At 47.4% G+C, this 17,140-nt stretch overlaps 1 protein-coding gene across 3 annotated transcripts; it reads right to left on the bottom strand.

Annotated features, from left to right (window-relative positions):
• Positions 1-4,780: 4,780 nt before the first annotated feature.
• Positions 4,781-11,137, bottom strand: LOC311531237 (uncharacterized protein). 3 transcript variants are annotated; one of them, XM_084648470.1, is made up of 4 exons: positions 10,664-11,137; positions 9,482-9,595; positions 7,437-7,561; positions 4,781-6,287 (listed from the first exon to the last, which is right to left on the bottom strand). In XM_084648470.1, the coding sequence occupies exons 3-4, from the start codon at positions 7,468-7,470 to the stop codon at positions 4,903-4,905; spliced, it is 1,419 nt and encodes a 472-aa protein (XP_084504596.1). In that variant the 5' UTR covers positions 7,471-7,561; positions 9,482-9,595; positions 10,664-11,137; the 3' UTR covers positions 4,781-4,902. The 3 variants fall into 3 exon arrangements, with proteins under 3 accessions (XP_084504596.1, XP_084504594.1, XP_084504595.1); XM_084648468.1 differs by lacking the exon at positions 9,482-9,595 and having other exon boundaries at positions 10,664-11,136; XM_084648469.1 differs by lacking the exons at positions 9,482-9,595; positions 10,664-11,137 and having other exon boundaries at positions 7,437-9,398.
• Between the last annotated feature and the right edge of the window lie 6,003 nt (positions 11,138-17,140).

The following is a 17,140-nucleotide window of genomic DNA, read 5'->3' as shown; positions in this document are numbered from 1 at the left end:
CAAAACACCTATGTCCCTTCATGAATCTAGACTACTTTTGACAAAGGAAATTGGAACTGACATGCTGGAGTCCAGAATGGTAGCTTCAGAGCAGGGCTCATGTCCTGTCCCAATACGAGTGCAACCCAGAGAAGTAGCATTATCGGGACTGAACAAGATTACAGCTGAGGCAGGGAAGGCCTGGTCTGCACTTAATATGTAGGTTGACATAGTTATGGCATTTAGGGGTGTGAAAAATCCACATCCTTGTGCACTGTACCTATGCCAACCTAACCCTGGCACAGATGCAGGTAGGTCCATGGAAGAATGCTTCCATTAACCCAGCTACTGTCACTTGGAGAGGGAGTGTTCCTACAACAATGGAAAAACCCCTTCCCTTGCTGTGCGCTACGTCTGCACTATTGGGTTATACCAGTGTAACCACAGTGCTGCAGCTATGCCATTTTAATTGCTACCATGTAGACGTGGCCTAGAATGTCCATGAGCTGGACTAAAGATTTTACCTACCCTGAACAAACAGCCATTGTGACCTGTCAGGTTAAGCTGGTGGGTTTGTCTGTGCACTGGTTTCACTGGTTAAGTAACAAGGACCTTCTGTCCTCAACTCAATGGCATTTCTCTGTTGTCTTATGTGTAAGTAACATGACAACTTTTGAAAGCCATATCTGATCAATTCCAAAATTTCAGGGAATGTTCTAGGCATTAATGGACAGAACCCTACTGACTTTTGGGAAAATCAGAAAACTGTAATATCACAGTTGGGTCCCTCAGGATACAGGTGTGTGGCAGTTATGTGAGAGTTAAATTAGGGTTAGTAGCCCCTCTCCCTACTCCATCTAGTCCTCTTTTATTTGGGCTCCTCACCCCCCAACATGGCTTAAATTCTCCAAGAGCCCCAGAGCTTGGGACTTCAGCCAGGGTTGGCTCTAGGTTTTTTGCTGCCTCAAGCAAAAAAATTTTTGGCTGCCCCCTCTTTTCGCTTTTACACGTTTGCACTTTGCAATGATTTTTTTTTTCTCACTGTTTAAAATTTAAAAAAATTAAAACAGAGAATTTGTAGTGAGTGAAATAAAACAACTTCCTACTAATGTACTCATTTAATTTTAACAAAATCATAATTACAAACAATTTGGGTTCAACTATACACTGTAATGAAAAACATCAGTGTCTTCTGGTGCGGCCAGTTTCTCATAAATTAAAAGAATTTATATGAACTGAATTTTTCTGCTTTTTATACTTGTGTAGTCTTTTAATAATTCAGTGAAATCTAAATTTTTTGCAATGGTAGTTTCAACTGAAATTAATGCGAGTCCTGACAAACGATTTTGAGACATGGTGGGCCTCAAATAATTTTTTAGTAATTTCAGTTTTCAGAAACTGCGCTCACCAGAAGCCACTGATACTGGCAATGTTAAAAGAATGTGTACTGCTATAGCAGTGTTTGGAGTGAAAAAATCATTTTTTGCTATAAATTCTAATACTTTTAGAGGAGAAGTTTTAGGACTTATTATCTCAGATAAAGCTATTAATTCATCATACAATTCTACTTCATCAATGTTAGAAGCGTTATCAGAACTGAGTGCTAAATGTAGGTCTTGGCAGTGCTTCATGAGGTCTTCTTTGGAAAACTGATTTTTAATATTTCCAATATCATATAAAAATTCAAAAGTTTCACAATGACCATGCAACTGATAAAATCTTTCTTCAATGGAAGTTATAGCTACATCCAAAATACAATAGAAACATCAGTCTTTACCAGTTAGCGAAGATAATCTTTGGTCGGATTGTTGTTCATAGAATCATAGAATATCAGGGTTGGAAGGGACCTCAGGAGGTCATCTAGTCCAACCCCCTGCTCAAAAGCAGGACCCATCCCCAATTAAATCATCCCAGCCAGGGCTTTGTCAAGCCTGACCTTAAAAACTTCCAAGGAAGGAGATTCCACCACCTCCCTAGGCAACGCATTCCAGTGTTTCACCACCCTCCTAGTGAAAAAGTTTTTCCTACTATCCAACCTAAACCTCCCCCACTGCAACTTGATAAAGATAATCTTTGGTTCGATTGGTTATGTGTGCAAATACCACCTTGAAAATGTGAGCAGAGTCCTTCTTCACATACAGCTTTTGCACTGACTTAATGGGTTAAAACACTGATTTTACTAAATCATTTCAACCCTCACATTTGAAGAGTGGCTTATTTCAGTTAACTTCACCCTATTCATTATTGACTGAAGCTACACTGCAATTGGCCAATCTTAAATCAAAATAAGAATGTCCACAAATGAGTTTGCATTGATTTAACTAAATCATTTTAAATTCACACCTTATGTTAACATGTTAGCACAACTTCCTTCAGTAACCAAGTATAGAGTGTGAAAGATCTGCCAGTTAATCTGTAGGCTTTGATAATTTCCACTCACCGTATTTGCCAACTATCCAATACATAGTCCATTCTGTTGACAAAATGTGAACGTCACTAACAACTGTACCATAAACTTATGACTGTGTTCTCCTTTTCGCCGGTACAGAACCCCACCCACCCCAGAGGTAAGCTGCAAATGTATAAACTGGTCACACGTGTTTAGACTGGAACTGAGAAGAAGATTTCTAACCATCAGAGGAGTGAGGTTCTGGAACAGCCTCCCATCATGAGGAGCAGTGGCCAAACAACTTCACTAGTTTTAAGATCGAGCTTGGTACATTTATTAATTGGAGTATATGCTGGGGTTGCCTGTAGTAGTATGGAACTGGACTCTGACACGGAGTCCCTTCCAGTCCTATGTTCTATTTTATCTATTTTTTTATATAGGTACTGTGCTCCCCCACCATAGAATCTGAGTGCTAATGGTCCCTATGTGCTAATTACTTATGTTAAACAATGTTCCAACTTGCATTTAGCTGTGATGTTCAGAGTACCTTTCCCAGCCCTGAAGAAGAGCTCTCTGTGGCTTGAAAGCTTGTCTCTCTCACCAACAGAATTTGGTCCAGTAAAAGATATTACCTCCCACACCTTATCTCTCTAATAACCTTGGACTGACACAGCTACAACTATGCTGCTGTTCAGTAGTGTGTTAAGCATGTTCCTATGCAATAACACAAAGATCCCGCCAGTGCATCACAAACTCCTGAAGTCTATGGCACACCAGTGCTGCCGGAGCTGTCCAGTGGGAGTGTCGTACTGTGGGATAATGTCTTGCAGTTGCGGGGATGTAAGTGGCACTTCCATGAGAGGTGGTTGCAAGAGGGCCGATAGTAGCCTGTATTGTACAATTGTGTTTAAATGTAAGCTCTACCTAATTTTAATAATTGCTGCCCATTTCCTTTTTTTAGTGTTTGGATCCTGAGGTGTGTCCTGCTTTCACACCTTTAATGGGAGGGGAGGTCAATCTAGTTCTTTCCTTTGCTGGTTGTTTCATGGTTAATAAGCCTCCTCTTCGGGAAGGGATTTTTGAACTAGTGAAATCATAGAAGTGTAGGACTGGAAGGGACCTTGAAAGGTCATCTAGTCCAGTCCCCTGCACTCAGAGCAAGACTAAGTATTATCTAGACAATCCCAGACATGTGTTTGTCTAACCTGCTCTTAAAAATCTCCAGTGATGGAGATTCCACAATTTCCCTAGGCAATTTATTCCAGTGTTTAGCCACTGTGACAGTTAGGAAGTTTTTCCTAAGGTCCAACCTAAACCTTTGCTGCAATTGAAGCCCACTGCTTCTTGTCCTATCCTCAGAGGTTAAGGAGAACAATTTTTCTCCCTCCTTCTTGTAACAACCTTTTATGTACTTGAAAACTGTTATCATGTCCCCTCTCAGGCTTCTCTTTTCCAGACTAAACAAGCCCAGTTTTTTCAATCTTTGCTCACAGGTCATGTTTTCTAGACCTTTAATCATTTTTGTTGCTCCTTTCTGGACTTTCTCCAATTTGTCCACATCTTTTCTGAAATGTGGCACTCACAGCTGGACACAATACTCCAGCTGAGGCCTAATCAGCATAGAGTAGAGCAGAAGAATTACTTCTCATGTCTTGCTTACAACACTCCTGCTAATACATCCCAGAATGATGTTTGCTTTTTTTGCAATAGTGTTACACTGTTGACTCATATTCGACTCATCTTTAGCTTGTGAAAAATGATTCTACACCCAACAGAAAATTTTGGCCAAAACCAGCAATATTTTGAATGGGAAATGTCACCACAGTACCTCATGGGAGTTATAGCGTGGATATCTCATGCCTGAATTGTTCTTTATAGGCCAGGTTCACCTATAAGTCCCATGATGCACCATACTTTTCCCTCTTGGGGTACATCTAAACAGCAGCTGGGGGGGTGCATCCCAGAGCGGGTAGACAGACACGTGCTAGCTCTGCTTAAGCTAGTGCACTAAAATAGCAGCATAGCCAGGGGTAGTCTGGGTCAGTTTGGATTCAGGTGGCTGGCTCGAGCTGCCGCCCTGGCTCATTCTGCAATTTTCACCGTACTAACATGAGCAGAGCTAGCATGTGCTGTCTGCCCAAGTTGGGAAGCATGCTCCCAGCTGCAGTGCAGACATACTCTTAGAGAAGGGAGGTGGTGCATCATGGGAGATGTAATCCAGCTGAGAGCCTGGCCCATAGGGGAGAATTGGGACAGGAGGAAGACAACCGAACTATAACTCCCATGAGGCAATGTAGCAACATTTCCAAAGCAAAATATTTCAGGTTCGGGGCATTCAGTTTTTTTGCCAACTCCCCCCCCCCAACCACCAATCCCCCCCCCCAAAAAAAAAAAAACAACAAAAAACCCAGACACTTGACACTTTTCACAAAAACGGGTCAAATCAACCCACACAATTTTCCATCAAAAATAGTTTTCATGGGAAAGTTTCAACCCATTCTACAGATGTATAGTGCCTCTCTCCTGCGTGGGATCTAGGCACTGCTGCTTTGCACGGGCATCACTGTAATATGCAATAAAGTGTGGGCTGTCATCACAATGGGAACAGTCACAGGGCAGCCCTCCTTCCTGTGTTTCCGCTGATGTGACACGAGTCCTGAGCTGTGACGGAAGTTTTTCCCGCACTCGGGGCATCCATAGGGCTTCTCTCCGGTGTGGAGTCTCTGGTGGGAAGTCAGTTGTGAGCTCACGGTGAAGCTTTTCCCGCAGTCGGGGCATTTATAGGGTTTTTCTCCTGTGTGGATCCTCTGGTGCCTGATCAGCTGTGAGCTGCAGCTGAAGGTTTTAGCACAGTCCAGGCACTTGTAGGGCTTTTGCTGCATGTGGGATCTCTGATGGACAATGAGATTTGAACTCCGATTGAAGCTTTTCTCGCAGTCAGGGCATTTATAGGATTTCTCCCCTGTGTGGGTTCTCTGGTGTCGAATGAGCCTGGAGCTGTTCTTGAAACATTTATTGCACTCGAGGCATTTATAGGATCTCTCCCGTGTGTGGGTTTTCTGATGCCTGGTGAGGTGCGAGCTCTCATTGAAACTTTTCCCACACTTGCTGCATTCATAAGGTCTTTCTCCTGTGTGGGTTCTCTGGTGTCTAATAAGGTCAGAGCTGTTCCTGAAACATTTTCCGCACTCAAGGCATTTATAGGGCTTCTCTGCCGTGTGCACTCTCTTGTGAATAACAAGGGTTGAGCTCTGGCCGAAACTCTTTTCACACTCATCACACTTATAGGGTCTCTCTCCTGTGTGGATTTTCTGATGTCTCAGGAGGTAGGAGCTCACGCTGTAGCTTTTCCCACACTCGGGACACTTGTAAGGAAGGTCTCCTGTGTGGGTTCTCTGATGTGCAGAAAGATTGGAGCTGTGATTAAAGCCTTTCCCGCAGTCAGGGCATTTGTAGGGTCTCTCTCCCGTGTGCAGTCTCTGATGGGTAGCAAGGTTCGAACTCCTGCTGAAGCTTCTCCCACATTCATCACAGTGATAGGGCCTCTCTCCCGTGTGGATTCTGTGGTGGTCAATAAGGGCTGATCTCCACCGGAAGTTCTTCCCACACTCACTACACGTGTTCGGTGTCTCTCCAGTGGGAATTTCTTGGTGGATGGTTTCTTTGAGCTCTCTCTCCACAGGCTGTTTTCCTTTCTGCCTAAGGGACCTGCGCAGATTCCACCTGTCAGTCCCCTGCTCCAGGCTCTGGGAAACATTCCCTTCAGGATGTCGCAATAACATCCCGGGCAATTCCACTCGCTTGACACCTTCCTGCTGCAGATTCTCTTCCTCATTCTTTCTCGGTGTCCTATCCCCTGCTGGGACAGAGAGAGAATCCAGACAGGAGCCACTCCCTGTACTGGCAGGAATGGGAACCTCTGAAAGAGAACAAGAAAGGGGGGAACAAACCAAAGAGGAGCTGATTCAGAAGCTGAATACCTGAGAGGAGAAAGGAGGGGACCGATTCTCATCTACATCCCATCTGAACACTCAGAGAGAGGGAGAGACTGCCAGCTATTTGTTAGGGTGGGTGGGAAGCTATGATGAGTGACATCTGCCATGAGACTATGACCCCAGATGGGGATAATCCTGACCTGGGTGAGAAGAGGCAGAACTGGTGGAGCTCATGGACCTTTTGTGGGAATCTCAGATTTTTGCTTCCCTCACTGATGGTTTCTGAGTTGGTTTAACCACCCCTGGGAGCTCCCTTTCCTCAGAGCCCTGGACAGCCAGGACCCACAGCTCTTCCTTTTGCTCTGACCAGGAGATGATGCTGGATTTGGGAATGGGAAATCCTACTCAGAGGACAGAAAGCAAGTGGGATCAAACCCACCCTCTGTTTGCTGAGTGGTTGTTAGGGAGGTTATGCCAGGATTTTAACCCCTTTCTTTGCTGGAGGGACATTTAATACAAACAACAAGGGAAATAGTCCCATATCCTCCTGGGAAAGGCAGCATGTGTGGCCCAGATGCTGAGTCACTAAGGTGAGTTTAGGGATCCACACCGACAGGGAATTTGGAGCCAGATTTTTAAAGGTCTTCAGGTGCTTAAAGATGCATACAGGCTCCTTGGGGGATTTTCAGTAGCGCCGAGGCACCTATCTCCATTGTGCTTTGGAAAATCCCACGAGGCAGCTATCTGCATAGTTTGATGTCTAAATACCCTTGAAAACCTGGCCCTTGGGGACTTAGGCAGCGCTGACTCATGAGACACGAGTCCATCCCTAAATTGGCAGAGGGGTCACAGGCCCCACAGGATGGAACGTTCCCTGGGAAGGAGCGGCTGGGAACGTGGAGTTTCTCCCACTTGGGAGCCTTACTTATGGGAAAAGCAGCACCATCATTATGTCCATGAATCTCTGGCCCCGCGGGAGAGGTGCAGAGGGGATGGTCTCTCACACATGGGATATGGGACGATAGAGGTGGCTCCCTCTGAAATCTAAGAGGCCAGGGAACACCCATGAACACAACCCAACCCAGATGCTTCTGGACCCCAGCTTGCAGTACCAAAGGGACAGGAATCCTTACCCAGCAAGGTCACAGTCTCAGAATTCTTCTGCATGACGTCCCTGTACAGAGCTTTCTGACTGGGGTCTCGCAGAGCCCACTGCCCCAGGAAAATACACAGGCACCTTCTTGAAGGTCACTGGCTTCTGAAACAGCAAGGGTCCCTCACTCAGCACGTGCAGCCACAGCACAATCTCACAAGTTCAGTCACTGGCTCCCCTTCCTCATCCTCCCTTGCCATCTGCCCTATCACCAGGGCTGTTTCCAGCATCACATTGCCAACAGTTAAATAGATGTTCAAATCTCACCCTCTTTATGGCTCTTGGCAGAGTATGCAGAAACCTCATATTAATTTTCACTGTGTTTCTGGCTATTTAGTTTACCTCAGTTTCAGTTTGCCCACCATGCCAGGCCTGCTAGATGGTACATCAGGGAGCTGGGTATGGCTCATTTTTACACTTCTTATATTCAGGGTCTATGCAAAGTCCTACTTGGCTATTGGTGTAAGTTAGAGCAGCCTTAATGCTGCTCTAACTTACACTTTGCTTTCCGCAGGCCCCATGGGCCTCGAGAGACAGAAGAGCTGTCGTGCAGTACGTACTGACCATGCTCCCAACACATGCACACCCAAAAACAACTATCCCCTAATTCTGGGAACTGTGCTTACACCCCCTTTCTGTAGATCTACACTGCAATTAGACGTCCGAGGCTGGACTGTGCTAGCCAAATTGGGCTCATGGAGCTCAGGCTGTGGGGTTGTTTCACTGCTGTGTAGATGTCTGGTCTTGGACTGTAGCCCAGGCTCGAGGACACTGTGATGTAGGAGGGTTTAAAAACATGGCCTTCAGTGAATATTTGGCAACCAAATTCTACAGACTGTGAATAATTTGAACAACTGTATTGTCAAGCTTGAACTGAACAAAAGTATTGTCAATGTTAGGCCTCAAACTTCCGGAAGCTCTAGAAAGCAAGCTTTGCAAAAGGAAGTTAAGACTTGTGGTCAGGATGCGCTGTAACCAGGCAACTTTTTGCTGACTCCTATGAACTAAGCCAGTGGTCCCCAACTTTTCTGTGGGAATAGCACATTCCTATTCCCAAAGGATTGTGGTGGGTGCCAGACACCCTGCCTCCGAAAAGTGGCAATGGAAATAAGCGTCGCCACTGAAATGTGGCCAAGAAACGTGGCCAACACTTCTTGGCGGTATTTCGGCGGGCAGTTCTCCAGTGGCCGCGCTCGGCAGCGGCATTTCAGCGGCGTGGTGTCCTGCAGGCACACACAACTACCCTGGCAAGTGCCATTGCACCCGCGGGCACCGTGTGGGAGACCCCTGAACTAAGCAAACCCACATTAACCACACTTAAAACTCAATTGGCTACAGGAGATAAATAGGCCTAAATTATATGAAAATTGGCTATAAGGAGATAGGTATGCATCAATTATACAACTGGGGCAACCACACTGACCACATTAACGATGTGGTCCACCCTGATTGGTTGGTCTGTTTTGAAACACGGCCAACAGATCAGATAAAAACTACGAAGGCACGGGACTGTGTGTGTGTTTTTGGTCATAAGGGAAACCTGACCCACACCCCCTGAACCAAAGGGACGTGCACTTATCGACTGTCTGTACCTGGCCAGTGCAGAAAACGACTGACTGAAGGGTAACGTATTTTTCAGACAAATGCAGGGTAAGATTATGGAGTAAAGTAGTTTGGTTGCTTGAGCTAAATTGATCTCAGTTGTATCAATACTGTAGTGTAAAACCAGTGGTAAATAACTGGTGGATAATAGCTTTATATATGCTTGTCTTCAGGGCTTTCAGTATAACCTGCCAGGACCAGTGTATGTAGGGTTGCTGTTCATTATCTTCTTAATGATTCATAACATGTACCTGTGCTTGTCTTCAGTATAATCTGCCATTTATATCAATTCTTATCCAAAGCTGCTCTTTACTTTTTCTTTTCTTATTTTGTCTGTGCTGCTTTTATAGTAAAAAATCATTAAAAACCTTTTTTGAGGAATAACTAGTAGTTTTAATTTTTCTTATACAGGCACTACTCAACCTCATTACATCTGTGTTGGGTGGTGGGAAGTAGCGATCACCCAGGGCCCAATTATGGTCCTGACGTGTACCCCCTTCTTCCTTTATCTCCGTATGTAGAAAAAGCACTAGAGTGCTGGATAGAAAGACAAAATAACAGTTGACAAAGGCAGTCACCACTGGTGGATCAAAGAAATGAAAGACGTTTTGACACCAACCCAGGAAATCAGAATGCCTTCAAGAAATATGATCTCAAAGAATAAACTTGTGTATTAAAAAAAAAGAAAATCTCCCCGCAGGAAATTTTAAAATTAAAATGTTGCAAGGCAAATGGGAAGTGTTATACTAGAAACACCGTGAGATGGGATTGCTGAAGCCACTAGCGAATTAATATTTTCAGTGATTATTTGCTATTAAAAATATGTACAGTGATGCACGACATCCACATGCAGAATGTTAAGGCAGGTACGTTATGAAGTGCTCAGAGTGAGCAAAAGAATAGTTTAAAAATAAAATGACAAAGGAATGCAACTAGGTTCCATGGAACACAAGAAAAAGGCAGAGCAATTCAGGCAATGAGAATAGGAGCTAGGGCATTTTGTGAACTGCCATGAGGTTTTATGCAGTCACAGAAACTGATAAGGGACTCTTTCAAACCTTAAAAACATGTCTGACATCGGGGGGCTGTATGTAAAATATGTCACTGAACCAAGTCTCCTTTGGCAGCTCAGTACAACATGTTATTTAAGGAAGATCTGCCTGGCCTATGCATTGGGCTGCCCTGTGCCTTTAAGAACTCAACCCTAGAAAGTGGGTGCTGAGCTGCGGAAGGGAGGGCCGAGAGCAGCTCCTATTAATAGAGCACACTCGATTTTTGCAAAGACTGCAGATGGCTCCCCCACGTCTGGGGTCACTTCTATCGCGGGGTTTCCCCTCTGCCACTGGCTGGCAGTGCCTGTATCTGTTCTTAACCCCGCTGCCTACCCCCTGCCCTGATGTTGCGCCTTGGCCGCTCTCCTGGCCCTGCCTCCAGCTGTGTGGCACCCCCCGCCCAGTCAGTCTGGCCCCTGCACGGACTTGGCCCCTCCGATTTGCCCCCGCGAGCGCGCTGTGCAGGGTGGAGCCGGGGCACCAGCAGGTGGGACTGAGCGCAGATGGTGCCATAGCCCCGGCCCCGGCCCTTCCCCCGGGTCTCTCCCCTCACCTGCAGGCTCCGGCTCCGGGGCTGGTGTCGGCAGAGCCCGGGGCTGGTTCCAGCCCCCGGAGAAAGTCCCCGCGGCTGGGCCCCGAGGGGCGCTGGGGAAGGGCTCTCCCCGCACACACCCCGCTGGGGAGCGGCAGCGGCTCAGCCCGGGCTCCGGCTCACGATGGAGGCGGCGGCAGCGTCTGACCCGGGAAGCTCAGCCCCGGATCCGCTCAAAGGCAGAGAGAGCAGCCGCCTCCCTCCCGGATGGGCAGAGTCGCGCTGCGCGGCGGCGGCAGGGGGCATTAACTCTTCAGCTGCCAGGAGGCAGCGAGGGCTCGCAGTGTCAGGGCCTCCGAGCTCAGCGGAGACAGGCTGTGATCGCCTCGGGCACATCCCTGGGGGGAGTGGGGCAAAGGGAGGTCCTGGGGAAGGATCCTTTGACCCCCACGCCGGGCACTGCTGCAATGGCGGGTGTGCAGAGCTGGAAGCGCTCAGTCTCTCTGACCAGCATACGGGGGTAGTGGTGGTGTGAGAGCTTCCTGGGTCAGTCGCTGCCGCTGCCCAGCGGGGTGTGTGCGGGGAGAGCCCTTCCCCAGCGCCCCTCTGGGCCCAGCGGGGGGACTTTCTCCGGGGGCTGGAACCAGCCCCTGAGCCGGAGCCTGCAGGTGAGGGGAGAGACCCGGGGGAAGGGCCGGGGCCGGGCAGGAAAGTGACTCTGCACCAACGGCCCCTCCTCGCCCCAGCTCTGCTCCCGGGGCGGGGGGCAGGGGTCTGCGAGTCCCGGAGCTGCTGCCCTCCCTGCCCCTGCCCCAGGCTCTGACCCCTGACCGCCAGCTCCGGGAGTGCCAACTGGGAAGAGCGAACTAAGAGCTGCACCAAATGTTCCAAATGAAAAAAATAATCAGTGTATATGCAGGGCTAGGGGTGTCAGGAGTGGGGTTCACACAGGGGATGGTGTCGGGGTGCGCAGCTTTGGGAGAGCAGGCAGTGATGGTATTAATCATAGGAAAAACATCTCTAGCCCATCTTCCAACATGTTGTGGGGAAGTGCTAATATAAACCTGATTGGTTAGAATCATTATAGACACAGGTTTCAGAGTAACAGCCGTGTTAGTCTGTATTCGCAAAAAGAAAAGGAGTACTTGTGGCACCTTAGAGACTACCGATTTATTTGAGCATGAGCTTTCGTGAGCTACAGCTCACTTCATCGGATGCATACCATGGAAACTGCAGAAGACATTATATACACACAGAGACCATGAAACAATACCTCCTCCCACCCCACTGTCCTGCTGGTAATAGCTTATCTAAAGTGATCATCAAGTTGGGCCACTGTGAAGAGAGTGGTCACTTTGGATGGGCTATTACCAGCAGGAGAGTGAGTTTGTGTGTGGAGGGGCGGAGGGTGAGAAAACCTGGATTTGTGCTGGAAATGGCCCAACTTGATGATCACTTTAGATAAGCTATTACCAGCAGGAGAGTGGGGTGGGAGGAGGTATTGTTTCATGGTCTCTGTGTGTATATAATGTCTTCTGCAGTTTCCACGGTATGCATCCGATGAAGTGAGCTGTAGCTCACGAAAGCTCATGCTCAAATAAATTGGTTAGTCTCTAAGGTGCCACAAATACTCCTTTTCATTATAGACACACATTATAGGTACTACTGTGACATAGCAATGGAATGTGGATGCTGAGACTAATGCAAAGGAGTAACATACTATTCATTAAAAAAATTCCTTATTGGTTTTGGAAGAACAAACAAAAAGTAAACTTGTCAGAATGATGAACACTACTGAAATGTATCCTTCCAAAAATTTACCACAGAGAAAAGGCCATGACATAGGGTTGTACCTTTGATGTACAAAATCCAGAACATGTGGGATGATCACAGATCAACGGGATAGCTGGCAGTGTTTTGATAATGCTTATGGATTTCCTAGACAGCTACACTGGCACTGTGTACTAAATAACCACCTTGACAGATGTCCCAGACAGCTACCTCAAAAAAAGAGATGAGCCTGGGAAAACTTGGAGAGGTGGCTCGGAAAGTAAGTTGTCCAATTAGAACAATAAGCATTTCAGGAGAAAAATTAACACTGATGTAGCTTACAGGTAATAAAGCATGGCAGGATGGTAGAATTAGTTGCAGCATTGTTGTGGTTTTTATTAGAAAGGGGTGAAAACTATATATTTGAAGTTGTCATTTTTGCCATAAGGTTTTTGTGGGAGAACTAACAGCCAATAAATGGGTGCAGTATCAGCCTGCAGACTATGCCGTCTGTGCAGAAAAAAAGTTAAACAAGTCATTAACTTTACATACACAGTGCAAATATTCTCATTGATACCAATGTGGTGGGTGTTAGACACTGGTGATTTTATCGTGAGTATAGCAGTATTTGGTGGTTTAATTCTCAAAACAGAAGCTTCTGGGATTATTGGGTAGGAAAGGTTCAATTTATTAAGTGTACATAGTCGCCATTTTGAGTTGGTAAAAGGACAACCTGTCCTCCATCTTGGCACCCCTTCTCCTTTAGCTTTTTGGCACCAAAACAAGGAAAAAGGCGGGAAAGATAGTGTCTCGTGGGCCTGGCAGTAAAATCTACATAGCAACAGAGAAAGCATATAAGGGAGTGTCACCCTCTGAAGGGCACTCTGTGTCTCTGGATGTTGTGAAAGCAAGTCTTCATGCCAGTGCGGCTTAGAAGCCCTCCCACAGAATACCAGCCTTGCTATTAGCTAGAGCTCTGAGGGATTAGGACTTGAGGTAAACCAGTAACATCTACTAAAGTTCCCTTAACTTACCTCCACTCACCTGTTCCATCATCACGTGAGATAGTGTTTGAATTCAGCATGCAGGATGATGAGATCAAGAATAGAAGACAGAAGACAACATACTGAAGATCTATTTACCTGTCACTGAAGTTCCTGAGATCTGGTTCTTGTTGTGTTCCTGTTCCTGCCACCTGTCCCTGAGACCCTGGCTCCCGTCTGTGTTCCTGTTCCTGTTCTCCTGTCCACTGTCTGCAAGACATGGTATCGTCCTTCTTGTTTAGTCCTATGTACCCCATTGTGTATAGGGTTTGGGGCTCTGGGGTTCATCCCCATTTCCATCATCTGTGTTAACAACCAAGCTGTTGTTCTTTGTGTTATCTTAGTTGCAGGAAGTCCTAGTTTATTGTGTATCTCAATAAACACCATTTTGTTGTTTGCAACCTTAATCTGCCTTTGTCTTAAATACACAGTTACCGATGATAGATGTGGAAGGGGTAAAACACTGCAGATAGCACATCTTCTGTAAAATAAAACCTAGTTCCAACTGTCTCAGGCTAACAGGATCAAGAGTTTGCTTGAGAATTAAAGCTTTCATTAAGAATAATAATCATAAAAATGATTCTAACCTTCATGATTGTTGAGAAAAAATCTAGTGCACATTAAAGGGACAGAAAAAAGGCAAACAAAAAGCCCCAAGTGTGTGTGCGTGCATTAGATGTTTAGTAAAAATTTACAGTAGAAATTTTCCTTTGAGAGGGATTCATACAATATAGTGTTACCTCCTTTTCACCTGAGCAGATAGCCAAAGGTCAGGGCCTGTGGGTTGTTCCAGTTGGGAGGAGAATACGACAATGGAGTCTGGGACCTTTTTGTGCAATCTTGTTTGTTCACAAAGTCCTGTTTCGGTGAACGCAGGATGGACCAAATGCCCCCACCTCCACCTGCAGCCCCCAAAACAAAACAGATGACAACTTATTTTCCTTACAGCACCAACCTCTAGCAGCTAGCTTGTTGAGGCTGGGTTTACATGCACCCCCTCCTCTCAGCAGAGCTCTCTCCCAACATAGCTCAAACTCCCTGGTGGCCTTCAGTGTACCCACTGCTATTGTGTTTTTGCTATCCTGTCTTACTTTTAAGGATGGATGCCTCATTCGTCGATGTAAAGGGCTTTAACCTGTCCTATAACAGTAGCACAGTGCCCTTAGTGAACATTTGCAAAATAAGGAAACCATGGATGAGGAAGCACAATGAGATCCATACAGAAAATATTAACCAGGGTGAAGGATAGAGTGCTAGCAACAACAAGAATAATAGAAATAACATGTAAAATAAATAACAAAAAGGATGGAAACTACATTGACAGTGGATTGCAGGAAAGGGAGTGGATTCGGGCAATCAGAACAGCACATAGGACAGCTCTTGCTCCATGCTCTGAGTTTCCCTGTCTGCCCCTCTCCTCTTGCCTCCACCAGTTTCACCATGCCTCTGGACACCATTCTACCTCCTCCACAAATCTCCCCTCCCTTCTCGTTTTCCCTCTCTGCTCAACTTTTAGCACCATCTATGGGCAGGAGTGGACCGTGATGGTAATATGAACGGAATGAGGGCAGCGGTTTCAGCAGATGTCACTGAGCAATTTCAGATCACTGCAGTCTGCTCTGGAACAGTAAAGGAGCAAATTCTGAAGGAAGCAGTCTCCCACTTGATCCTTCCTTTGCTGTGTTCCTGTCTGAGGTGCGGGGGAGGGAGCAACTCTTCCTGCTGGGACAGCAAAATAAATAGCTCCAGAGTTGATGGGAACCTGGCCTCTGGGGCTGGCTAGAGCCCTGGATAGCAGCAGCAGCAGGGGTCATGGGCGGCAGGTGAACCCCCTTCAGGGAGGCCAGCCACCAAGACCCACCCCTTCCACCCAAGGCCCTGCCCTAACCCTACCCCTTCCGGCCTCCTCATCTGCTGCAGCCCCGAAACCTCCCACACCATGGCTGGAGGAGCCATGGGTGAACCGTCCTGATCCCCAGCCACTGGCCAGCCTGAGCATTGGCCTGACCCTAGACCGGCCTGAGCTGCCTCAGGCCGCCAGCCGGCCCGAGCTGCCCCAACCCACTGCCTGAGCTGATCCCCCACTAGCTTTGGGGGAGAAAAAGGGGGAGCAAGGGGTGCCTGCCACCCGGTTTCACTGGGAGTCTCCCAGAATCGGGCTCTATCTCCCAGAGGCTACTGAAGCCACTCCAGGAGATTTTAGACTGCTAAAAGTCTGGTGGCACAGCAGGGCTATGGCAGGCTCCTGGCCTGCCCTGGTCCCATGCCACTCCCAGAAGCGGCCGGGGGTAGCAGGTCTCTGCATGCAGCCTCCGCCCCAAGCGCTGACTCCACAGCTCTCATTGGCCAGGAACTGCAGCCAATGGGAGCTGCAGGGGCGGTGCCTGCAGGCAGGGGCAGCACGAGGAGCTCCCTGGTTCCTCCCCAGGGGCCACAGGGACATGCTAGCTGCTTCTGGGAGCAGCATGCAGAGGGGGCAGTGTGCAGAGCCTGCTGACCCTGCTTACCTTGGGCAACTCCCGGTTGGTGGTGCAGTGGGTCTAAGATAGGCTCCGCCTTCGCAGCTCCCATTGGCCACAGTTCCCGGCCAATGGGAGCTGCGGAGTGGTCGCTTGGGGTGCTGGCAGTGCATGGAGACCCCCAATCCTGCCCCAGGGGCTGAAGGGACGTGCCGGCCACTTCTGTGAGCTGCGTAGGGCCAGGGCAGACAGGAAGCCTGCCTCAGTCCGTCTGTGCTGCTGACCAGGAGCTGCCCGAGGTAAGCACCGCCCAGCTGGAGCCTGCACTGCTCACGTGCTCCCACACTCCAACCCCCTGCCCCAGCCCTGAGCCCCCTCCTGCACCCAAACTCCCTCCCAGATCTTGTACCCCGCACTACCTCCTGCACCCCAACCCCAGAGCCCCCTCCCACATTCTGAACCCCTTGGCCCTGTCCCAGAGACTGCACCTCAACCCCCTTATCCAGCCCAGTGAGGGTGGGAAGAGTGAGCGATGGAGGCAGGGGGATGGAATGAGTGGGGTGGACCCTCTGGGAAGGGAAGGGAGAGGGGGCAGAGCAAGGGTGTTTGGGTTTGTGTAGTTAGACAGTTGGCAACGCTAGGCAGGAGTCACATTTCTCTGGGACACTGTCTCTGGTTTATTCACTCTTGAGAATCTTCTTTTAAGTCATTAGGATCAAGAGAAAGAGAAAAGAAAAGTGTAGGGAAGGAGAGCTAATAACAGATGATATCAAGAAGGCTGAGTTGTATAATGCCTATGTTACAAGCCCAAACAAATAAAAAACAGGTTAAAGAATATTTAGACAAGTTAGGTGTATTCAGGTCAGGAGGTTGTGAAGAAATATACCTAGGGTATTTAAGGAACCAAGCAATCTCAGAACCCTTGTCTTTGAGAACTCAAGGAGGATGGGCCACAGAGGACTGGAGAATAGCAAATATGGTATCAATCTTTTAAACGGAGAACAAAGCAGAGCAGGGTAATTATAGCTCAGTTTACTTAACTTCGATACCTGGAAAAACACTGGAACAAATGATTTAAAAATCAGTTTTTAAGCACTCTGAGAATAATAGGATTACAAGTAATAGCCAGCATGGACTGTAAAGAACAAATTGTTCCAAAACAACCCACATTCCTTCTTCCACAGCATTACTAGCCTACTGGATAGGGAGGGAGCAATAGACATATC

This window comes from Lepidochelys olivacea (assembly GCF_965140295.1).
Source record: "Lepidochelys olivacea isolate rLepOli2 genome assembly, chromosome: 14".
NCBI lineage: Eukaryota > Metazoa > Chordata > Testudines > Cheloniidae > Lepidochelys > Lepidochelys olivacea.
This window is presented reverse-complemented; position numbering and strand designations above follow the sequence as displayed.

Coding starts and splice junctions, on each gene's coding strand:
- LOC311531237 (XM_084648470.1), bottom strand. CDS start 7,470: ATGCAGAAGAATTCTGAGACTGTGACCTTGCTGG. Junction 6,288..7,436: donor TGAGACTGTGACCTTGCTGG/GTAAGGATTCCT, acceptor GTTCTCTTTCAG/AGGTTCCCATTCCTGCCAGT.